Source organism: Rosa rugosa, chromosome 7 (assembly GCF_958449725.1).
Source record: "Rosa rugosa chromosome 7, drRosRugo1.1, whole genome shotgun sequence".
Lineage (NCBI taxonomy): Eukaryota > Viridiplantae > Streptophyta > Magnoliopsida > Rosales > Rosaceae > Rosa > Rosa rugosa.
In genome coordinates, this window is record NC_084826.1 from 2,600,225 (window position 1) to 2,623,459 (window position 23,235).

A 23,235-nucleotide genomic window follows, 5' to 3' on the forward strand; every position below is an offset into this window, starting at 1 on the left:
TCATAAAGAAGCATCATTACAAATAGCACAGCTAGCTTTCCTATTATGTTGCAGCAAGGAAACAAATCCGGCGACGCTCCATTTCATCCTGCCACTAGAGGAGGTTGCAATCTTTTGACAAAGTAAGGAACCCGCCACCTCACTAGGGCAGACAAGGCACACAAGGTGTGCAGCCATGTCGCTATGTCGCCAAGGTTTGAAAAATCGCTAGGGTCTAGTCTGGCGGTGGTCAGGGGACTAGCGCCTAGACGCCTAAGCGGGTGCCTAGGCGGAATTGTATTTTATAATTTTAATTTTATTTTTATGGCGTTTCTTTACATAATTAGGAATATAAGAAGATTTAAAAGTATTTCAAATCAAAAACTACTTAAAAAATATAGAATATATAGCCCAAGTGCATAACTTTATCCCACCTTCCCACGTGCCCCAGACTATCTTGACGGATAGACCATTCATCGATCCCTTTTCTTTACCATTCATTCCACGTGTCCGGATCCTCAGAGAAACATTTTTGACTTTTTTTCCTTCTCTCCACCAACTCAAATCTTTTCTTTGAGTTTCATTCTTAATTTCTTATCTGCAACAACAATGGGCAACTCTGACCCTCTCCCCACAACAACGTCATCGACCTCCGCAAAGCCTTCAAGGTGTTCGGCTACGACGCTGTCATCAACATACTCCACGGACCTCACCAAGACTTTCCTTCGAGCTGGGGGGAAAAACTAAGAAAGCCCCTCCTCCTCCTCTGGACCTCTGACTTGGCCCCGCGACGCCACCATCATTCGTCAAGCTTTCACCGCCGCCGATCTTCGCAGCATCACCGAAGTCTCTGCTCCCGAACCTCCTCCCAGATGGCTAATTCAAACGACTCGACTCTACAATTTCCAACTAAATACCGCCTAACGCCTATCCATCTACCCGCCCAGGCGCTTAGGTGGGCTGCTTAAGCCTCTTTGGCGGCCGCCCAAGTCCAGACCGCCCAATTCCACCGATTTGCCATTAATTGAGTCGGAGAGTTGCCGCCCACGCCGCCTAAGAGGCGTGTGCGGTCGAGTTTTAGAACACTGTCTGACGCATATTGGTAATGACTTATTCCCGGTCTAAAGCCATTTCTAATTAACAAAAACAAATAACATAAATAAACAGTAAATTAGTTTGGTGCGAAAGCATAAGCCTAGCCCAAGCCCATGTCAAGATTGGCAAAAGCAACCGTACCAGCAGCTCGTTTGGAATCTCGTCAACAATCTACCACCGTCCACACCCCTACCTCCGCCTTCCGTTACCTTGGCTGACCAACTCAACTTCAGAATAGGGTAGATAGAACCTGACGCGCCACTGCGACCTACAATCAGGTTAAGCCAACAGCGATCCGAACCCATGCCCGCTTTCCACCCATTCTGCCCTTTGGGTCTATCTCCATTGACAAAACCCCGAGACGAAGGGCTGTAAGATCTCGCTCTGGAGACCACGACCGCCATTGCCACCCACTGAACCATCGCTGGCCTTTCCCATCATCCTGCCTCCCACCTAATTCCGACAACACCCAATCTCCACACCAACTGGGCATACTGAAGGACCAACGGTTGGAAAGTCCAGTGTGGTAGGGTTCTCTCTCTAAGAATTACTACTATAATTGATTTGATTAGTTTGGTATATAAATTAATTAGTATACCTTTTTTTTAAAAATTTTTTTTAATTAGTATACCTACATCTTATAACTTTTATATTTTTTAGAAAATGATTATATGTCTCACTAAGGTCATATATTTCGTGGCCTTAATCTTATATGGCATTTACACATCATTGTTTAATCTTATGAAATGTATGTCATTTTTGTTCATTCTTGGCATATCCTTGTCAAAGTTCACTCATGCTCCACTTTGCACAACTACTAATTAAAACCACACATGGTACTGAGATGTTTATTATACATTCATTTTACTTCTAAATAAACTAAATCTATAACTTAATTGAAATAAATTTACAACAATAATAACAAATTTACCACATTTATTTTACACTATTTACATATAATTAAATCAAAGTTATAATATTGAAAATTAATTTTTCATAAATTTGTAATAAGAGTGTAGGTGGAGTAATCCTCTAATAAAACTAAAATTACATAAAAAATGACTCATATTATTATAATCATATGTGTAAACGTGTGTATGACATATATGTATATATTTTAAAATTTCCTTGCATTCAGTCCCACCTTAACTTTAAATGGACTATCGTTTTAATGTGCCTACTGTACGTGTGGTACCTTTTATGATAAAGGGTAGAGGCTTTATCCCCCTATTAAAATCTGGTATCCAAAAACTTATTAATGTGACAATAAAGGAGGAAATATATAATAATGCAAATAGGGGATTCACAACCATATAAAAATAGAAAAGAAAGATGCCTTGAAAGCTCATGATGTGCAATACATGCATAAATTATTAAGAGAAAGAGCTAGCTCACCCGCTCTAGCTGCCCTTGTCGTCCCAACGTGCAATCGAGAAACTATGCCCTTCATCTTCCTTGATCCACAGGAAAACAAGTACGTGTAGGATTACATGCCTCCTAAATCTATCAAATTAGCTACAAACTTGGTGTGGTTTGAATTTACTAGCGAAGCATGAACATGACCAAATTGGAGCTCGTGAATTCGTGATGTTGTAGGAGACATGCAGTAGTCGTTTGGCGGATTTAGTTAGGGCAATTGTGTTGAGTTTTGTGGTCATGTTCGGGTGAGCTAATTAAAATTTTAACAGTAAAATTAGATAAGATTTCAATTATTAAACTCTAATTCTATTATTTTTCTTTTAATCGTAATTATCTTGATATAGAGCTGTATGTGGTTCATGAGTACATTTTGAAAAGAGAAAAATACACTAACAGTCCGTCAACTCTTGTGCACCGGCCAATTTGATACCCAGACTCACAATGGTATCAATGTGATACCTAGATTCAAAATTTGCTATCAACGACATACTTCCGTCAATCATCTGTCAAGTATGATGATGTGGCATACATGTAGGGCAAAAGATAGGGGCAAAAATGTCTTTTTAACTTGTTAATAAAATAAAATAAATTACTCTAAAAAAATAATAATAAAAACTGTTGGTCACATCATGATAATATTGACTTCTCTCTCTCTCTCTCTCTCTCTCTTTTTTCCTTTCTTTTGATTTTGCTTAATTTATAGAACGAGTCCATTTTTTTTGTTTCAAACCCATTCAATTAAGTAAACTCCGAAAGAAGCCATGAAGCATATACATTCCATTAGTACAAATCCAAGCCCAGACGACGTCTTCTGATTAAGATAATCCACATAGAATCGGTATGGATCATTGACGGTGCCTCCAACTCCTGACCCGCCGCATCTTCGCCCTACTCTCAGTCAATCCTCCATTCCACACCCTCTTTACCCCACCTCCCATCTCTACCCAGACACGGAACCAGGAATTAAATTTGAGGTGGGCTAAATTTACCTTATACTGGCAAGAAAAATTATTCTAAAAAATTGGGCACAGTCTACTTTGTTTTGATGGAATATCTCAATTGCATAACACTTGTCAAAATATCATCCACAAAATGCATTTTGTCACCCAAATCTAACAATAGAAAATTGAAACAATTCAAAGTTAAATATTCAATGTCAATACAAATTCAACTACTTAAGTTGTGCTCTTCGGTTACCTGAAGCATAAAACTCATCTATAACCGAATTTGAATCAATAACCTGAAGCATACAAGGAGCACACTCGGGCAACCCCACCAGGCCACCACATCCCTCCCCACCACAAGGGAATTTTTTTTTAACTTACTCAAAAGCTAAAAAACACCCAATCAAAAGTATAATCAACTCAACTCTCAAACAATCAACACAATAAAGAAATTGCCACTATCATGGGCAATTGGGCATTTGGGTATTAATAATACAAATTCAATATCTTTTTCTAGAAATCAATAGATTTGATTACTTACATCAAGAAATCTAGAAATACCCAAATTCTAACCTAAATTACATTCTAATTTCGTCAAAAAATTTCATTATAGAAGAGAAGTTAAAGTGTAATACCTGAATAAGGTTGAGAGATGAGAGCAGATTATTGAGGAGAAGAGATAAAGTGACTTGGTAGAGAGAGGTGAGAGTCTGAGCTCGCAGAACTGGGCAGTGGGCAGAGGTGAGGACGAGAGGACAAAGAAAGGGAGAAAAGGAGAGACTTGTCTGTTAGTTTGCTACATACATTAATTATATATGTTGACCCTTTTTTTTTTAAGGGGTGCTATGACTTGGTATACATATATCAATTCCCCCATTCAATATCTTTTTCTAGAAATCAATAGATTTGATTACTTACATCAAGAAATCTAGAAATACCCAAATTCTAACCTAAATTACATTCTAATTTCGTCAAAAAATTTCATTATAGAAGAGAAGTTAAAGTGTAATACCTGAATAAGGTTGAGAGATGAGAGCAGATTATTGAGGAGAAGAGATAAAGTGACTTGGTAGAGAGAGGTGAGAGTCTGAGCTCGCAGAACTGGGCAGTGGGCAGAGGTGAAGACGAGAGGACAAAGAAAGGGAGAAAAGGAGAGACTTGTCTGTTAGTTTGCTACATACATTAATTATATATGTTGACCCTTTTTTTTTTAAGGGGTGCTATGACTTGGTATACATATATCAATTCCCCCCCCCCCCCCCCAAATGTTGAGGTGGGCTGCAGCACACCTCAGCCCACCCTTGTGTCCGTGCCTGTCTCTACCCATCAAGTCAGCAAAGCCCTCGTCTCCAAATCCCCATCGTTGTTTCCAGCCCCAATTGGTTTGCCCAGACCCGCTATTTCTAGATGGCTTTTCCCCGCTCCTCCGCCGCATCGCGTCATCAGAGAGTCCTCTCTGTCCGCTCAACAAAACCTTGGCGCAAAAGATCTGTAAAACGATTCGCCGCCTCTAAGGCCCGGATATACTCCGATGCCAACGTCGTCCGCCCCAAGGAGTGATTGGAATGAAAGGTCCAATAGGTTTTTCATCAAGATTTCAACAGTGACAATGATGCAATCTTGTCGGCAACTTAGTGGGAGCGACGGAGAAGGAGGAATTTCATCCACCTGATAGTGAAACAAAAAGCAAAATTAAGCATCAATGGAAGCTCAAATCAAAGCCAAAATCTCCAAACACCTAGCAAGATACAAACTTTGACATCAATATTCACCAACAAATACAATTCAAATCGAACAAGCTCAGCAGCAGACACAAAAATCTCAAAATCAAAACCAAAGAAAGGAACAGACTGGGATTGGAAATCTCAAATACCAGCGGTACCTGCAAGAGGTATGAGGATCTTTCTGGAGATCCTTGAGCTCCTTCAAGATCCGCTTGGACGCCATCACCTTCACAAAAGAGAAACACAGACGACAAAGTACAAACCCAAGAACAAAGGAAGAAGAAGAGAAGAGAGAAAATAATAATAATAAAAAAAAAAAATCATTTAACTATATAATTAAGTTGTTGGTAGAAGTTGAGGGTTATTTTGGTCATTTGCCATCTTTGTTTTCTCCAAGTGATTGCTACGTCAGCTCTTTAACGGAACCGTTACAAAAATTTAACAGAAATATGTCGTTTATAGCAAATTTTGAGTCTAAGTATCACATTGATACCATTGTGAGTCTGAATATCAAACTGGCAGGTGCACAAGAGCTAAGGACTGTTGGTGCATTTTTCTCTTCTGAAAATGAACAGTAACTAACAAACCAAACAAACTTAAATGCGCATAATTTCTTTTTCTGTTTTGTACACATAAGCAACGTCATATTCTTTTCACTTTCATTCTCTTTCAAGATCCAGGTCATAATGTAACACCCACACAGTACTAGCACTTTCTCAATTACTATCTTTGTTTTGATTGCATTGACTCGTCCACTTCACTATGGAGTGTCATTTTCATATACCTAACGGCACCCCATTACCTAACACCGTCACATTACTAGCACTTTCTCCATTACTATTCTTCTTTACAATGAATGGAGTGTCATTTTCATATATCGATCTAATGGTACCCCTTGTATCCTCTGACTTGTCGCACCAATTAATGTGACAAAATCATATCAGCTGAATGGTTTAGCTGGCCAATTAAACCGGAAGAAAGAGAGTTTTTCTATTGAGACTTCCATATTTGCTCATTTGATCTCTCCGGCTCTTTATACCTTTTATTTGCTTTTTAAAAAGTAAAATTTGCTATTTAAACCTCTTTCAAATACCTAACTTAACCTTACTTATAAATGGAATGTTCCAAGCATTAAAGATGAGTTTTAATTCTCCCATAATTGTTTGTTTGCCGAAAAATAAAAATTGAAATAATTATTGAAAAAAAAGGAGGAAGTCATAGCTTGATAACTAATTAAGAAATTATTACCATAATTTTTTTCAAGCCTAATTTTTCATGTTTTATGGTTACAAAATTAAATTTGCTCATTTAGTTATTTTTATTTAACTTTATCTTATATGCCGCTTCACAAGTTTATTTGGTTTAGTTTACACGATGGCTCTCTATCCCTCATTTCATGATCTTGTAATACTAATGAGAAAACCATTTATCTAATATTTTTTCTATTGCATCATAATTTTGTTCTTGTATAATCCACCAAGTAATTTTGAATGCATTATCTTTTGATTCTTTGTTTTCTTCGAAAGCTTTCATTAACAAATAAAATCATAAATGAGATTTGAAAATGGAAATGAATAATAAAAGTAATATAAAGTTGTGGAGAGAGAGAAAAAAAAAATCTTAATATTTTGTTGTCTGTAACAGTATTTTCATATAAGGACATATATGTTATTTAATAATTAAAAAAAATAGGGGAGGTCTAGTAAGTATTTTTTATATTTTTTTATTAAGATTGAAGATAGAAGAGCAACAATGCTCTCCATCTCCCCTTTATTTAAAAAGAAAGAAAATGAAACACATAAGGGGGGGGGGGACGTCCCAACTAACGAAAACGAAAATTGGGAAGACCTAAATAATCTCTATTACATAACGATGAAATAAAATCTGGAGGGAAATCCTACCAAATCAAACCTGCCGAAGAAAGGCCAAAATTTACAAAAGTATCTGCAACTTGGTTTCCTTCCCGAAAAATGTGTGAGGAGTGGAAATGCATTTAAGAGATACGGTGCAAACAATTACCCCACTCAACTCGTAATTGCCAAGGCACCAGCTGAGGAGATTTGAGTAAATTAAGAATCAAAGAAGAATCCATTTCTAACCACACATGTTTCCAATCACAAACCCAAGCTAATTCAATTGCTTTAATCACCGCCATTACTTCTGCAGTTCTGCTGCTACGGAACTTGGAATATCAAAACTAGAGGAAAAAGCACCAAGAAAAGTACTTTGATAATCCCGAAATACTCCACCAAACCCAGCTTGACCGGATGCACTTCTCCAAGCTCCATAAATTAGGAGGTCCCAATAGAAACCCTCGAGGAAAAAAAGACGTCCATATATATAAGAAATTCAAAGTTAGAAAGAGGAGAAGCAAGCAGGAAAGAAAAGAAAAAGGTTAGTACAATACACGCATGCACATGACCAAATTGGAACTTGCGGTGTTGTAGGAGACGGTAGTCAGTGGGTAGATAAAGTTAGAGGCAAATGTGTTGAATTTTGTGGGTTAAGATTGGGACTAGAAAATGAGATGTATTTGAGTGCGTCAAAATTTCACTATAAAATTAGATAAGAATCCAACTGTGAAACCCTAATGCGTGCTATCATGATCATTTTCTTTCTTTATGACCTAAATAGATAGGTGTCGACAGTAAGTGAGTGACTTGCAAACCAAGGAAACTGATCAGATGTATGGCATCAATCATGATTATTTTCTTTCTTTATGACCTAAATAGATCGGTGTTGACAGTAAGTGAGTGACCTGTAAACCAAGGAAACTGATCAGATGTATGGCATCAATCATGATTATTTTCTTTCTTTATGACCTAAATAGATCGGTGTCGACAGTAGGTGAGTGACCCATAGGCTAAAGAAACTGATCAGATGTATGGAACCAATTTCTTTGCTCTATAGTCATAAAAAAAAAAAATAAAAAAATTCTTTGCTCTATATCTATCTGGATGGTCGAAAATGCATGTCATATCCTCGTCAATCTCATTCACTTGGGGACATGCCGCGTGTTTATAACGTACTTCCCCACACATACCATCTCTTTCTCGAATCTCGATCATTATCTTTATTTTAATTGGATGGTCTCCACTTCAATTATAATAGTCGCTGTAGGGTTAAGTACAATATGCAACACATGCAAAGAGATCCCCAATTAATTCCAACGCGAATCATGTTTCTTAGAGATTAGCGACTCTATAATCTTATGGTTCATCCTTCCTTTTTTTGGCAGAAAGGTCTAAGTGAGTTTGAGGTACCTTGTTCTAAAAGTCTAAAACTATCAAATTATTGGCTATCAACTTAATAGAGAGTGTCAAGTGTTGGAGTACGTAAGCCTCAGTTTTAATTAACTTAAATCACAAATAGTGCACAATTTCAGAGGCTTGAAGTCATTAGTGCGTCGCTAGCATCTTTAACACATTGTTTGTTTTATGGATTATAGCATCTTTAGCAATGTTAGCCATTTTTGAGTCAAATTTTAGCTAAAGTAGCTAAAAAGTCATTTTAGTTAGTTACTTTAGAATTACGTCTGCATCAATGCTCTCTATTTTAGCTAGTTTTGAATTTATATTATTTTTTAAAATGAATATTAAATAGTTTAAATGTATTTATAAATTATATAAAATAACTTGAAAGGAATGTTTTAAATTATAGAAAACCTCATCCCGCTCTCTATATTTAGGAGCGGGATAACTAAAAGTTATAATAGAGAGCCACTTAGGAGTCTGGTGCAGCTGCTAAAATAGATAAAAAACTAAAAAACTAAACATGCTCTCCTAAATAGCTAAGGAGTCATAATAGAGAGTCTGCTAAAGATGCTCTTAGAGGTCTGAAAATAAAAAAAATGATTTCATTCCAGTATGCGGTAAACTGCCACATTGGACAATGATTCCTCATCATAGTTGTAGAAGTCAGGCGCAGGAGAACAATTTTTTTTTTTTTTTTGAGAAGAATAAACTTTATTAATGTAAAAGATTACGACTATGGGAATAATTCTATAGAGTATTAATTACTCCGGATAACGACTGTGGGAATAATTCTATAGAGTATTAATTACTCCGGATAACGATCGACATGACCGATTCATACACATAATGTAGAACCAATGCCAAAAGGCCCAAACAATGACCACAATATTGTCCATTCTTCAAGACTACCGAACATCAAGCTTAATGTTGAAATGTTCTTTGTTGTGATCTCTCTAAACTAGAGTCCCAGGCCACATATAGATTATAGAGGACACTAAATAGACATCGCCTCAGAGAAATCAGTCACGAAAGTCATAGATGTTAATAAAGTCACTTAAAAAGGAAAACCGATTATTTTCTTTTTCTTTTTCACATTGTTTCCAAAAATACCTAGTTTGAAAAAAGTTTTATTTGAGATTTGCAGCAGAGGTCGTAAACATCGGTTTCTCAAAAATCAACTGATAGACATCAGAATTCAGAAGTAGGGAGGCCCGTTGGGCTTGTTCTTCGTTGTCTTGTTTGGGCCTTCGCTCTCCGCCCCCTCCTAATTTAGCCCACACATCCCCGAAACGACGCGTCGTCAATCTCTGCGGAAGAATCAGAAAAAGCTGAAAGAAATAATGAGAGCGGACAGAAACAAACGGAGAAAGTCGTTATAGCTTCTTGACTTGAGATCATCACAGTCGCTTTCAGAGAAGGAAAAATGGTGGCTCGGAGCTTCCAGGTCCGCCACAACGACTCCGATTTCACCGTCGTCTACGACACCGATGACGGCCTCGAAGTACGCACCTCTCTCTCTCTCTCCGATGAGATTCTCTATTTCTCTCTCTAACAAGCCATTTCAATTTCGGTTGCAGGTTCTGAAATACCAGCTCTTCTCTCTCACGTCTGTACCTCCTGATGAGCAAAAGGTTTCGCCAATCTTTCTCTTCTCTCAATCGCTAGCTTCTTCTGGTTGATTTACATTGATTTGATTTGTTTTGTTGTTGTGAAGATCATCGGAGCCGATGACAATCGCGTCGTTTCGGATGATTCGGACCTGGTTGCGATCTCCGAGAAGCTCCGGTTGGTTTCGATCAGCGAAGAGGAACCGGAATCGACGGCCGGGAATGAGGAATTGCTCAAATCCGATGAGGAATTGGCCAGAATGTTGCAGGTTCTGTACAATTCTGTAGATTTTTGAAGCTGTTTAGCTGGCTTTTGGTTTATTTGAGCTTTTTTGAATGAAAATTAGGCGGAGGAGGAGGCGCTTATGTATCAGCAATACGCTGTTCCTGAAGATAATGGAGCATTTGAGCAAAGAGTGCGGCCTTATGTCAGTCAAGTTCTTCTGGTAGATGTTCTTTCCTTTTTACCTGATTTTCGATTGAAGTTTTCGGATTCTATATGCATTTGGAGATGTAACATCAAATGCAGTATTGTACTTTACGGCAGAAAACAATTTGTAGAATAGTTTCGAGTTTTGTATTTCTGCGATGTTGTGAGCTGATGTGTCTATTGGGATTTGGATGTAATTAGTATGAGACCGCGGTACGCCAGGAGGCTGCTAGGAAAACAGTCCCTGTAGAACAGCTTGAGGAGAAGGCATTGGTCAGTTTGGCCAAGGTGAGAGCACACCTACCTTGTTTCACTGCATAAATGTCCAAATTATGGTTTTCATTGTTGTGCATATGCATATATAATTTTACTTTCATCAGTTGCCTTTGTCAATTGTTTTTGACTTGCAAACAAGTTTTATCATATATTAGAATATAAGATGGAAATATAGAGGCGTGTGGAACTTTCCTAATACAATATGTTTCATCCTTATGAGTGACTTACGTAGTTGATTGTTTGTTATGTGATCTGTTTCAATTGTAATGCTGGCTATATAAGTGAACCCAGCCTTGATATTAATTGTTTTGAATCTTCTGATACTGAAGCTTGTGTTGTATCAATTTGTTTCATTGATTTGTGATCTTATTATAATTTGTTTTGTTACTATTCTAAAAAATAAGATTTTATTATTGAGGAATATAACAAATGCTTTCTTTTATCTAAATACAAACTGGTTTAGCAATATATTGATGATTTTGGTAAAGATCTGAAAATCTGATAAACATATGTCAGGAGGGGAACTTAACTCCATCAAAGAATGAACAAGATCATGCGTTCCTGCTGCAGCTGCTTTTCTGGTTCAAACAATCCTTCAGGTGTTTTCGCATTTTGTTTGTTTTGTTTTGTCTTGTGTTTCTATTTTATTATATATATATATATTTATTTATTTATAATTTTTTAGTTGTCTTAATCTGTTTTGACTCCAAACTAATGTATCTGCATATTAAGTGAATATAAGTACAGATCACGGAAAATATAAAACACAGTTTCAACTTAGTAATCATATATTAGTATATTACCATCTTTGGTCAACAGTAGCAAGCTATTTTAAGTAAATATCTCAAGCATAGGTGGGTTTGTGTCAGATTGTTTCTTAATAATGGTTGGCTATTTTAAATATGGTTAATACATTATCATGCTAAATGTCTTGAATTTTTAGTACGATTTTGTCTGCTCTTGGTTGTTGAAGAGTAAAGAAATGACACATTTGTTTTAAATATGAAATAGTATATTATGGTGAACACAGAGCTGTTTCTAAGAAAAAGTTCTTTTTTTCTTTTATTTAATCAAATTTGTACTTCACTTGATGTGCATTTTTTGACAAAATGCATATCGCTTATATGTTGTCCTTTTTCGGTACTGCAGGTGGGTTAATGAACCTCCCTGTGATGGTTGCGGCAAGAAAACCATCAGTGTTGGCATGGATGTTGCACTTCTTCATCAAGGTTCTCGAGTTGAAGTTTATAGGTATGCTACAGTGAACTCATTGTGATTGCCAGGACCCATTCTCCTCCCCACTTAAGTTTGCACTTGTAGTCTTTGCTTTGGCATATGGTTTGCATAGCATTGCTGTTTAGATTTCCCAACCCCTCTATCTCCAACCAAAGTTCTAAACCAATACTGTAACCGAGTCCTATTTTGGTCTCCGGTACTTTTTTCCTTGTAATAATTTTTATTTATATGTCTATTCACTATGATATATCATCAATCACTATGGCATTTCTGTATAGCTGAATGTATATATGCCCTTCAACCCTAAACATGCACCTTCCCACTGCCAAGCTATGACAGCATTTGTAGCTGTATTTTCAGCTTGTAAGGGTTCTTTATTTACTGTCATAAGTTTGTTTTGAGTTTGGGTTTCTACTTTCCTGGCTCCCATGTATTCTTTGTTTTCTTATGGTCTATTGAAATTCGATATTGATGTTTATTAGTTTGATTAACTGAGAGGGTCTTCACTTTGCTTTCTTTACTCTTTTAAAAATCAGATGCACTTCTTGCCCAGCAGAGACTCGTTTCCCACGCTACAATGATCCACTAAAGGTATCTATGTTTCTTTACGTCTTGAGAAGCTTATTTTTACTTCTTTACCTATTGAAAAGCTCATTTGATATGTCATGTCTCCATCATTCTCTTTCCCTTTTCCCAAAATGTAGCTTCTGGAAACAAGAAGGGGTCGTTGTGGGGAATGGGCAAATTGCTTCACACTTTATTGCCGAGCTTTTGGGTATGAATCACGCCTGGTTAGTGATTTTCAACTCTAATTGGACATGCTCAATATACTGTATATAATCTCTCTTGTTCTACACTTAAAAAAAGTAAAGTTCCAACTTAGAATATTTGTCTTATCTAGTTTCGGCTGAAAATTAAACATGCCAACAGTGTAGAGGTGTACTTTTTTTCCTCGAATGTGGAAGGTTCACAGATCATGGCCGTCCATAGCTTTCTATAAATCAATTTTATTCTTTTATTTTTTTTCAGATCCTGGATTTCACAGATCATGTTTGGACAGAGTGCTTCTCAGAATCTTTAGGAAGGTAACTTTCATGTACAAACTACTGAGTTTTCATTAAGTTGAGGAATGCCATAGTCGGTAATGTATGGCTACATCCTTTCTAATACCTTTGCTGTTGTTCAGATGGATGCATCTTGATCCTTGTGAAGGAGTGTATGACAAACCACTGTTATATGAAAGCGGGTACCCTTTGTTTTGCTAGTTCAATCATTTTTCTAGAATAATCTGTTCATTTAGTTCTTGATACTAGAATTATATACTCTGATGTGTTCATATTATAATGTAACTAAATGCTTTCTTGAAGGTGGAATAAGAAATTAAATTATGTACTTGCCATTGGGAAGGATGGAGTATGTGATGTAACTAAACGCTACACAAGGAAGTGGCATGAGGTAATCAAAAGAGGTGTAGTAGCTTTAATTAGTTGCCTAGATTTTCATAAAGAGAAATTCTTGTGGAGAATTAAGAACTAGTCTCCATTAGATATGTCTTAATGCCGAGTCACTAATGAGAAAGAAATCTTTCAATTTGCAGGTTCTTTCTCGACGTAACATTATTGCAGAGCCTGCACTGTCATCTGTGCTTGCTAATATAACAAAAGAATGTCGGAGAGGCTTTACTTCTCAAGTGCGTTCTGCACTTGAAGACCGCGATGAGAAGGAAAGACAACAACTTGAGAGAGATTTACATTCTACAGATGATGCCTCAACCTCATTACCTGGAAGACGAAGTGGGGACAAGGAATGGCGCAAGTCAAGAATGGAAGATGGCTCTGATGAGAGTTGCTCCTTAACTGGTTCTTCTTGTCCACTTCGTCAATGTGTGGACGAGCATGTGACAAAAATTTACAATGGTTTTTTTCCAATTCTTTCACAGTTGGTTGATGAAGGTTTTCCGAAGTCAAGGGCAGTTGAAGTACTGGAGATTCTTAAAGAAATTCTCATAAATCTTAAGAAATCCCCTTTTAAAACAAGGAGGGTGTCAATAGATTCAGTTCCAAATATCAGCCAGTCTGTTGTTCAGCAGTTGTTGCCCTCTTTCACTGAGTTACTCAGCGCTCTTTCATTGAGTAGCAAGGCAGATACTGATGGGAGGGTTGACATTTATTTGGCTGGACCTCCTGTTAAAACCTCTATGGCACTGCCTGTTACATTCCATGCTTTGGACGTCACGATCCGTAATCTCAAGAGTTGTGAAAACTTTGTTAAAGATTCTCTGTGCTTGCCGGTTCTTAAGTTAAACAGAATACATTCCGGTGTAGTCCGTGCAAGTGGAGAAGAAATTCCTTTTGGAATTGTGAGTGTTATTTTCTTCTGCAGTTCACCTTTTTCACTTTTTCACTTAAGAATATCTCTTTAATAAATTTCAGGCCACATCAGCTTTTGATGGGACACGCATGTCCAAGTGGGAAGAACCAAATGGTGCAGAAGGTAATGAAGACTTCTCTCTTTTGTTAGTTTTTTTTTTTATTGGTCAATCTTCATTATTATCACTTAAATTGTCAAACATAATCAAACATGTATCAATTCTTAGTAGCTACATTTGGGTTTAACACTAAAAAAGACAATAGGTAAAAATAAAATAAAAATTTAATGAGATAGTACCTGTAGCTTATTTTAATAGCGTATATTCTTTCTTTTTTAAACCCCTGATTCGGAGGCCCCCATATGCAACAAATTCACTGTTTGAAGTTTCTTCTTATTTCTTGTAGGTTGTTGGATCATGTATAAAGTATCGGATAACCAGATGCACGAACTGGTGGCATATGAGTTGATGTCAGCCAATGATGCACCTGAAAGAGATCCAATGGATTGGTATTTACATGCACTACATTTGTGATTGTCCACAGATCTTTCCTTGTAAACATCTAACAATCTGATTTTTCAGGGTTGTCGAGGGAAGCAATGATGGGGGGTCAAGCTGGCATTTATTAGATAAACAAACTTCTCAACTATTCGACAGTCGTTTTCAGTGTAGAACATTTAAAGTTTCATCTGAAGGTTTCCTATCAAATGCTTTCAGGTAAAATGTGCACCCTAAACCCTATTTGAACATTTGCTTATATTCTGGCTCTCATTTAACATATAGTTATGTAACCAGGTTTAGATTTTTGAGGGTTCGTGATATTCAATCAAATTCTCGACTGCAATTAGGTAGCATTGATCTCTATTCTAGAAGCAGTTAATCTTACAGACCGGAATCGACCTCACCAACTTGGGTCGAGACCCTTCGAACTAATGAAGCTCTCATGTATGTCTGCTATCAGTCTTAAGGCGTGAACCTGCCCATGCTGTTTGGGTTTCAATTGGATATATAAATAGACCAACTATCTTTGTATATTTCTCATTTCTTCAAATTTTAATGAAGTTCCTTTTATAAGATAGTTTCAGTATCAAATTACCATCAGTTTGAAGCAACAAATAGAAATGCTAGATGGTATTCTGCTTAATCTGATTCCTCATACCGATCACCTCAATCCTCACAGTCACAGCAGCTCGAATCACATGGATAACCAGACCAAGTGAGGAGCTACTTGGTCCTTGTATGTTAAAAGGCGATTTTTAAAGACATCGCCTTCTATTCCACAGAAGAGAGGAACCAACTTAGGACCCCAAGCGGATAAAGAAGTCAAAACTAAAAATTGTCAACAGTGCACATTAAACTGTAAACCAGATTGACAGGAGTTTGAACTTCTACTATGGATATATGCCATTGATTGGCGGCATTCGGCAGAGGCATACGGATACCCAACTGCCAACAACCTTATAGAGATACTTGGCACATAACAGAAAGACACGACTCATTTTCAATCAAATATGATGCTTCTCAGGAAGAACGATAACTTCAAATCTTTCTTAGTCAATAAAAGGTTCCTATCATCCTAGCATCCCACAAAGGGTGAATAATCTCTTAGGAACTTGATTATAATCTCAAGTACAATATGCCACAGAACCCAGGCACACAAATGGCTTTGCTAGACAATCACAATGATTTTAGATGATCCACCTTTGTTCAATCATCCATTTGTAAGTCTCTTCAGTGTCCATCCTCAATCTTCTTCAAACCCTTCATGTCAGTTGTTTCCACCCTACATCACAAGAAAAACAACATAAGATGCATACGGTATGTGTATTATGCGGATGCTGGAGTATGTCACTGTTGTCGCCAAGGTAGATTGGAATACATGTCAAATGCACAATACATAAAATGTGCTACACTCTAGTAGATCTGTACTTTATGTATATGTATGCCACAACACACAACATTGCCACATAAAGAAACAATCCATGCTAAGGGACTAAACCCAGAGACAGAAAAACACAACAGAGGTATTTGATCCCTTGTAAACAAATTATGATAATTCGTATGTTAGGATTGGCTTTCCTCAAGATGATGAACTTCACACTTGAGCAATCCAGAACCAAAGGTTCAAAAATACATTTCACACACTAGATGCATGCTAGCCAATTTGTGCAAAGGCCCAAACATGTTCCATGAAAGGTATTTCCAATTTTCCACTATCGGTTGGAGCCATCCAAAACATATAGGTGGGTATAAAAGAAAGCAACAAACTATCCAAGAGACTACAACACATGCAAACATGTTATATGAGCAGAAATGTAGAGCAATGAATGGTAAATGTGGATACTCAGAAACTTACGTTGTTCCAACCAGGCCAATCTTTTGAACTTTTGTGATTTCTGAGTCAGACTGATTATCCTCAATGAAAATTGTCAAGCTGATACAAGAATAATGTGAGACATCTACTTGAAAGGTTAAAAAAAGAAAAACAAAGTAGAATATCAATAGGAATAGGTTTGAGAGACCTGCGAACATTTTGAAATTTGACATACTTCAAAACAACTGGTTTTCCCTGTCACACATAAATACATAAAGGATATCACAACAAAGAAAGCTCCAACTATGTATTACTAAACTGATTTCAACAAGCAAAACGACAAAACAGAGTAGAGGCCATTGCCTAGTAGGTACAGAATCCCAACCTTTAGATGATCAGGCGATAAAACAACTGTGTCACTTGCCGGGTAGTCATTGACATTGCTGGCGTTGTCAAGAAGAAATGCATTCTTAAGTTAGCTAAATTCTTTTTTTCATCATGTCAGTAATTGTAACTCTCCCAAAAATAATACCTGAAACCCATGTGCTCCTTGTTTGAAAAAAGCTTCACTGTCTTGGGACCTGAAACGTTGCAGTAGAAAGTTTTAAAGGATATGTATAAGAAAACCACCTTTTAGATAGCTTAAAGAGGTCAGAAGAAAAAATAACAAGGAAAAACACAGATAATAGACATTTGTATGAAAGCCAGGACAAAAAGAAAATTATCTTCAGTAATTCATAAAATTCAATATTACCTTCCTCTTCAGGTCCTTTGATGACAATAGAGTGCAGCTTAATGACTTGAAGAAAAGGAATGTAGATCAGAAGCTGCTCATCCGCATCACTCTCTAGATTCAAACCATCATCGTCTCTGTATCCCTATTTATTAATGCAAAAACATAGTTATAATAACTGCATTACCCTCTAATTTAGTTCAGGTACTAATTTAATACTTTTCTCTTTTTGAAAGGGTACTAATTTAGTACTTTAATCAAACAAAAATTTTACTCTGATTAACTTGCAAACTACAACTCGATGGCTGAAGTGCAACACCTCGAATTTCACAAATCACAAGGTACAAAATATCTCACCCTTCATTCACCTAGTTCTCGAAAATCAAACAGAGACTAAAAAAGTACACATCCCTTGTCATATATTCCAGACCAAAACATAAATATATCATATACTACACATGAACCGAGGAAATGTTAATCTGCCAATGAGGAAATGTTAATCTGCCAATGATAACGCAAACCATAAAGCTTGATAACCAAAGAAAAGACTTGCAAAAATAGAAAATTGTTGTACGAATCATGATAATTGCACTTACATATGGAAAACATGACACAAAAACCCACATACATCAATAATTTTCCTTCAATTCTATCACCATACAAGCCGAGAAAAAAATAAACAATCAACACTACTACAACAATACATACCTAACTACCCAGTTACCCACAGCTGACTTTTCAAAACCCATGATAGTCAATCAAATCAACAACAGCAATTCCATTGATTCTTATACATAACACCCAGAAATCAAGCACAGATTACCTGCTTAAGAGCGTTAGCAACAGAGTGACTGGTGCTTTGGTTGAGGCATTCAACCCCAGACCAATCTATGAAGTCCATCAGATCAACCTGGAAACAAAAAACCCACAAAGGTGTCATCTTTCAATGCCTTATCAAATTGCAAGGAAAAAAAGAACAAATTGGGTAATATAAAAACTGGGTTTTGAAACCCAGATGCTAGATTTCAGGTTATTCACACCAAGTTTCGAAATTTTTCTCATAGTGACTAAAACCCAAAAGAGAGAATTGAAGGAGGAAGAGGAAATTGGAAGTGGGTGATACTTACTTGGCTTCTCTGAATTGCGCTGGCTGATTCCGCAGACATGGTTGGTGAGATTGAAAGAGAGAAAGAGTTGGAGTTTTGAGAACGAAAACTACAGACCGGAGGAGCAAAGGAGAGAACCAAATATATATATGGGTCCGATTGAAGAATCTGAGAAGAGGCAGAATTGGTGAAGAACAGTAAACGACGTCGTCTCCTTGAGTTTCTTTTTTCTTTTTCTTTTTATAATTTTTATTCTCAAGTTAAAGAGAATATTTTTCAAATAAGAATGACGGAAAGTGTTAATATGGTTTTTTTTTTAATTATTTGTTAAAAAACTACGTACCCATATGTGAGTAGAGAGACCTCTCTAACTCTCGGGACTCAGGCTCCAACATGCTTGTCCTATGTCACAGTCAAGTATTTAGATCCTTTTCGTGATTTTGCTATGAAAGTGGTAATAAGGTGAAAGTAAAGGAACCGAATCAATTGTTTTTGAGAAAATTACATATAAACCCAAAAATTCAACCTTCTATTAAAAAACACCCATACAAACTTTTCTTTTAATTTACACCCAAATCACATTAATAAACCTTCTATATAGAGTGATTCATAAAAAAATAAATAAAAAGAAAACCTTCCATATAGACTATATGCCTATAATCAAAATATTTTTTCTTATTTAATTTCATGTATATCTAATTTGCCTCAAATAATTCATGTCTAATGTACCTACTAAATATGTATATGTAGGTAGGGCTTGAATAATAGAAATGTTCAAGCTTAATAGAGATCGACACGCAATGATATACACCACAATCATAGGTGTAACATTTTTGTTTATACAATCATAGGTATAATATAATAGAAAATCTAACAAACATGTATGATACAAAAAATAATAATAAATTCTAATACAAATTATCTAGAAAAAAAATGTATTCTAATGATCAGGTACCTTTTTAGTACATACCTTACAAATAGAACAACTGTATAATATGTTATTAACCTATGTTTGCTTTCCATTCAAGTGTTTATATGAAAAATATAAAATACCTTTTATATAGAAAAACAGACCACGAAATAGAGAAATCAGATATAAACCTCGATGTAGGTATTGATTACGAGAGCTTCAATCAAGGGTCTAGTTCATCAAGTGTATTTGTTTAGAGCTTGTGGCATATTAAGACATTTTTTTGACAAAAACATGTTTTATTTGCTATGTCAGTTAATGAGAATTTATTTATGTATTCAACCTAATCAACAGATTTGGGTGTATATTAAAAAAAATCATGGATGGGTTTAATCTAATAGGTGTAATCAAATTTGGGTGTAAAATGAAATGCCCCATTGTTTTTCTTATTTAGAAAACAGTACATATTTTCTCATTTTTATATGAGGTATTTCTTAGAGAAAAAGATAAAAGATACATTTATAAAATTGTTAATATGAGTGACAAAATGTTAATCGGGTGAAAGTATATGCATGTTATCGATTGTTTTCTTTATTCAAAAAACAATAAATGTCTTTCTAATTTTTATAAAATGTAGAGGGAAAAATAATCCATAATCCATAATTAATAGTTTTCCTAGTCGGTTTAGTATTTCTATTAGAGATACTTTCCCCAGTACATTTGGAAAACCCCATTCCTTTGGGATTTTGCCCCAGTCCCATAACAATTAGGATAGACTGATTATATAAAGGATCGACACCGCTTGTACGTTTCTAATTAGCTACTCGGAAGCATTTGGCTTCTTTCTTTCTTTCGACAGTGAACAAGTTCTGTTTCATCCCTCTTTCTCTACTCGATCTACCCATCCATAATTTCCAGTGAGCAAAATCGAAAGCTTTCTTTCATCGACTACTGACTTGTCACTATGGATATTAGAAACACTTGCCTAGCTTGTGGTAGTGGAGCCTTTAGGGGAGTTCTGGTCTACTGTAGTAAGTGCAAGGAGTATGCACAGCATGGATATTGCCTTGGAGTGTCAATAGACGAGTATGTTCGTCGTGGGCGTATTTGGTACTGTGAAGATTGCCAAGAGGTGAAGCCAGCTGCCTCTTTTTCCACTCATGATCTCGATGAATGTGAATCCATGGATACCGGAGAAGTGCTGCAAAGCACTCCTCCTTCTGCTGGGACAAGTAGTACCCCTGATGGTACCAACAAGAAATTGAAGGCCAAGAACACCAAGAAGCTGAAAAAGAAGAGTCAGAAGAAGAAATCCAATCAATCTGGATTTGTGGTTAAAAGTGTATTAGAGACAATACTTGAAGGTAATGAAGAGGCTGAAGATGAGGGCGCCGAAATCAATTGTGATGATGGTCACAAGCTTGGTAATGATCAAGAAGGCAATGGTCTTCAAAAAGATCAATTTGATGCCTCCGATGACACTACAGAAATAGATGAAGATGGCGATTCTACTCATGTTGCTGCTCAACCGGTTGCTATTCCAACTTGGAGGGGAAGCCTAAACATATTGAACAAAGTTAACTACAAGAACTTGAGAAATGAAACTATTAGTGGACTTGCTGCTCATCTCTCAAGCATAGCCTGCGCTAAAGTGTTGGAGGAGTCGAAATTTCTGAAGACACAGCTTGTCCCAGATTTGGTTCGTAGGACGGATGTGTGGCCAAAAGGCTATGACATGTGTGAAACTAGTGATCGGAGTATTGCCCTTTATTTTTTCCCCGACAGCGAAACAGATGAGAAGGATTTCAACAACTTGATGGGTAGCATGATGCAGGAGGATCTCGCTATGAGAGTTGATGTCGAAAACGCTGAGCTTTTGGTTTTCACTTCAAGCATGTTACCCAAGAAATATCAAAGAGTTAAGTCAAAGATGTATCTATGGGGAGTTTTTAAGGAAAAGTATTAAGACATTGATGAGTGACACAATCTTCTGGGTGCAAACAAAGTTTAGACTTGGATTAACTAGTGCTTTAATTCATTAAGGGAGGCATTTGATCTCAGGCCAATTCATTTAGTTCAGTATTGTAAATAATCTAGCTAGTAGCTAGCTCATGCAAAATTTGTAACATTCAGGCTCGATTTTGAACTATGAATATATGAAATGAATTGATTCCTTCAATTTAGATCATTTTTCATTTCCCGCTATCAATAATTTCGTTTTCTGTATTTTGGCTTTCTCAATTCTCAATTGTACAGTGGTGGATATGCCTCGGCAACTCAAAGTTCTATTTATATGACCAAAAGAATTGATATGTTTCTTCGTTACATAACTGTTACAATCTCATCGTTGCGGAAATTCATTTAATAAATTACAACCATGAAGTTTTCATTGTCGAAATTACAAGATTGATTTCTCGGTCATTCTAGAGAGCAAAAAAGTTGTTTTCGGAAACAAAACGACAACCTTACTCTTATCCTTCTCTGTTTAGGAAACTAATCAATTCCTCAGTAGACTTGGGAAATCGTTTGTTCCATAGGGATTAGGAGGATATTCACCTTCTCTGTTTAGGAAACAATGATCAGTTCCTTAGTCGACTTGGAAATCCTTGGTTTAGGGAACTGTTTATACACATGCTCTCTCAACATAGCATGTCTTCATCACAGGCTTAGGTCTAGAGAAGCTCTGTCTGAAGTAGAAGAGTAGTAGGGGTGTTGGCTTCTTACATTTCCTAATTACATAGAGGCCAAATCCTTCAATACTTGCCTAACTTAGTAATGGAGCGGTACAAAAAGCATGCAGCAGATCATGGCAGCAAAACCATGTTAGAGCAAATAAAAAAGGAGATCAGCAGTTCTTGTTTGTATGCTTTTGCTTTTTCATCCTTTCGGTTTCTGGAGTTTATTATTTGTGTGGTCAGTCTTCCTAGAGTTTGGAAATCAAGTCCCATAAAATCGTAGACATAGAGTTAAGGAAGGCTTCTTAAGTTCTGGGTTTTATATCTTGTAAGAAGTTGTATTACTTCTATGCTTCCACAGAATGAGATTGTGTAATTCTTTGAAAAATTGATTGAACACTTGTAAGTTTGATTTCATTTACATGTTCAGTGCTTCCCATTTTGGATTATCAGTTAGTCAATACTAACTCCATGAATCTGTTGAACTTTATATGACAGATTGATACAGTAAATCAGGCTCTGTTATATTGATAATACTTTTAACCATGAACACTATAAAATTTGGAAATAACTAATGCAGTGAGTTATTTAAAACTGCTTGGTCTAGAGCACCACTTGAATGATTGATGCAGATCACCAACCCAGATCTACAAGCTGTTAGTCAGCAGTCTCAGCAATCAATTCAATTGCTTTAGGTTTGAAAAACAGATGGTAACAACTAACCACATGAATATAATGTGCACAAAAATGTGACATTTTACCCCTTCAACATTGATCAATGCCTAGTTGCCTACCCCTCCCAAATCCATTGCCTACTTTTTTTTCTTTTTCTCATCCTTCTCTGTATCTAGACCGAAATTTAGGAGAAATATTTAAGCAATGTTTAAATAACTTACCTTTTAGAATCACACTGAGACTTCAAAATCGACCAATAAGAGTTATTCATCGAAATCGACCATTTACGTTATCCATTTTAACAGAGAACTTTTCATCTCACCAGAAAGTATAACTTTGGATCTCTCACTCAACCAAAAAGCCAAGTCGCCACCAACCACCCAATTACCCAAACCCAAAAAAGGTCCCATCTTGATCCAAAAGCATAAACCTTTAACCAAAAACACATACTCCCCAAAACTATATATAAACCAACCCAACAAGATTAGCC

General features: G+C 36.5%; 3 protein-coding genes and 1 long non-coding RNA gene across 4 annotated transcripts; 2 read left to right on the plus strand and 2 right to left on the minus strand.

The window, feature by feature from the left end:
• Window positions 1-3,049: 3,049 nt before the first annotated feature.
• On the minus strand, window positions 3,050-7,679 carry LOC133720039 (uncharacterized). Its single transcript, XR_009851642.1, has 3 exons — window positions 5,320-7,679; window positions 4,073-5,105; window positions 3,050-3,433 (listed from the first exon to the last, which is right to left on the minus strand). It is a non-coding gene; the product is annotated as an uncharacterized LOC133720039 (long non-coding RNA).
• Window positions 7,680-9,758: 2,079 nt separating this feature from the next.
• LOC133720387 (peptide-N(4)-(N-acetyl-beta-glucosaminyl)asparagine amidase) lies at window positions 9,759-15,410 on the plus strand. Its single transcript, XM_062146643.1, has 17 exons — window positions 9,759-9,916; window positions 9,993-10,046; window positions 10,130-10,291; window positions 10,370-10,468; window positions 10,654-10,740; window positions 11,245-11,327; window positions 11,878-11,979; window positions 12,501-12,555; window positions 12,669-12,755; window positions 12,994-13,049; window positions 13,151-13,210; window positions 13,332-13,419; window positions 13,562-14,323; window positions 14,397-14,457; window positions 14,739-14,841; window positions 14,915-15,049; window positions 15,128-15,410. Exons 1-17 carry the CDS (start codon window positions 9,839-9,841, stop codon window positions 15,210-15,212), a joined length of 2,157 nt encoding a protein of 718 aa, XP_062002627.1. The 5' UTR covers window positions 9,759-9,838; the 3' UTR covers window positions 15,213-15,410.
• Window positions 15,411-15,830: 420 nt separating this feature from the next.
• On the minus strand, window positions 15,831-18,663 carry LOC133720388 (PITH domain-containing protein At3g04780). The gene is made up of 8 exons (XM_062146645.1): window positions 18,507-18,663; window positions 18,203-18,289; window positions 17,401-17,524; window positions 17,179-17,227; window positions 17,032-17,089; window positions 16,855-16,901; window positions 16,689-16,766; window positions 15,831-16,115 (listed from the first exon to the last, which is right to left on the minus strand). The coding sequence occupies exons 1-8, from the start codon at window positions 18,543-18,545 to the stop codon at window positions 16,064-16,066; spliced, it is 534 nt and encodes a 177-aa protein (XP_062002629.1). The 5' UTR covers window positions 18,546-18,663; the 3' UTR covers window positions 15,831-16,063.
• A 1,696-nt stretch (window positions 18,664-20,359) lies between these two features.
• Window positions 20,360-21,361, plus strand: LOC133720934 (PHD finger-containing protein 1-like). The gene has a single exon (XM_062147425.1). The coding sequence runs from the start codon at window positions 20,360-20,362 to the stop codon at window positions 21,359-21,361; it is 1,002 nt and encodes a 333-aa protein (XP_062003409.1).
• Window positions 21,362-23,235: the final 1,874 nt, after the last annotated feature.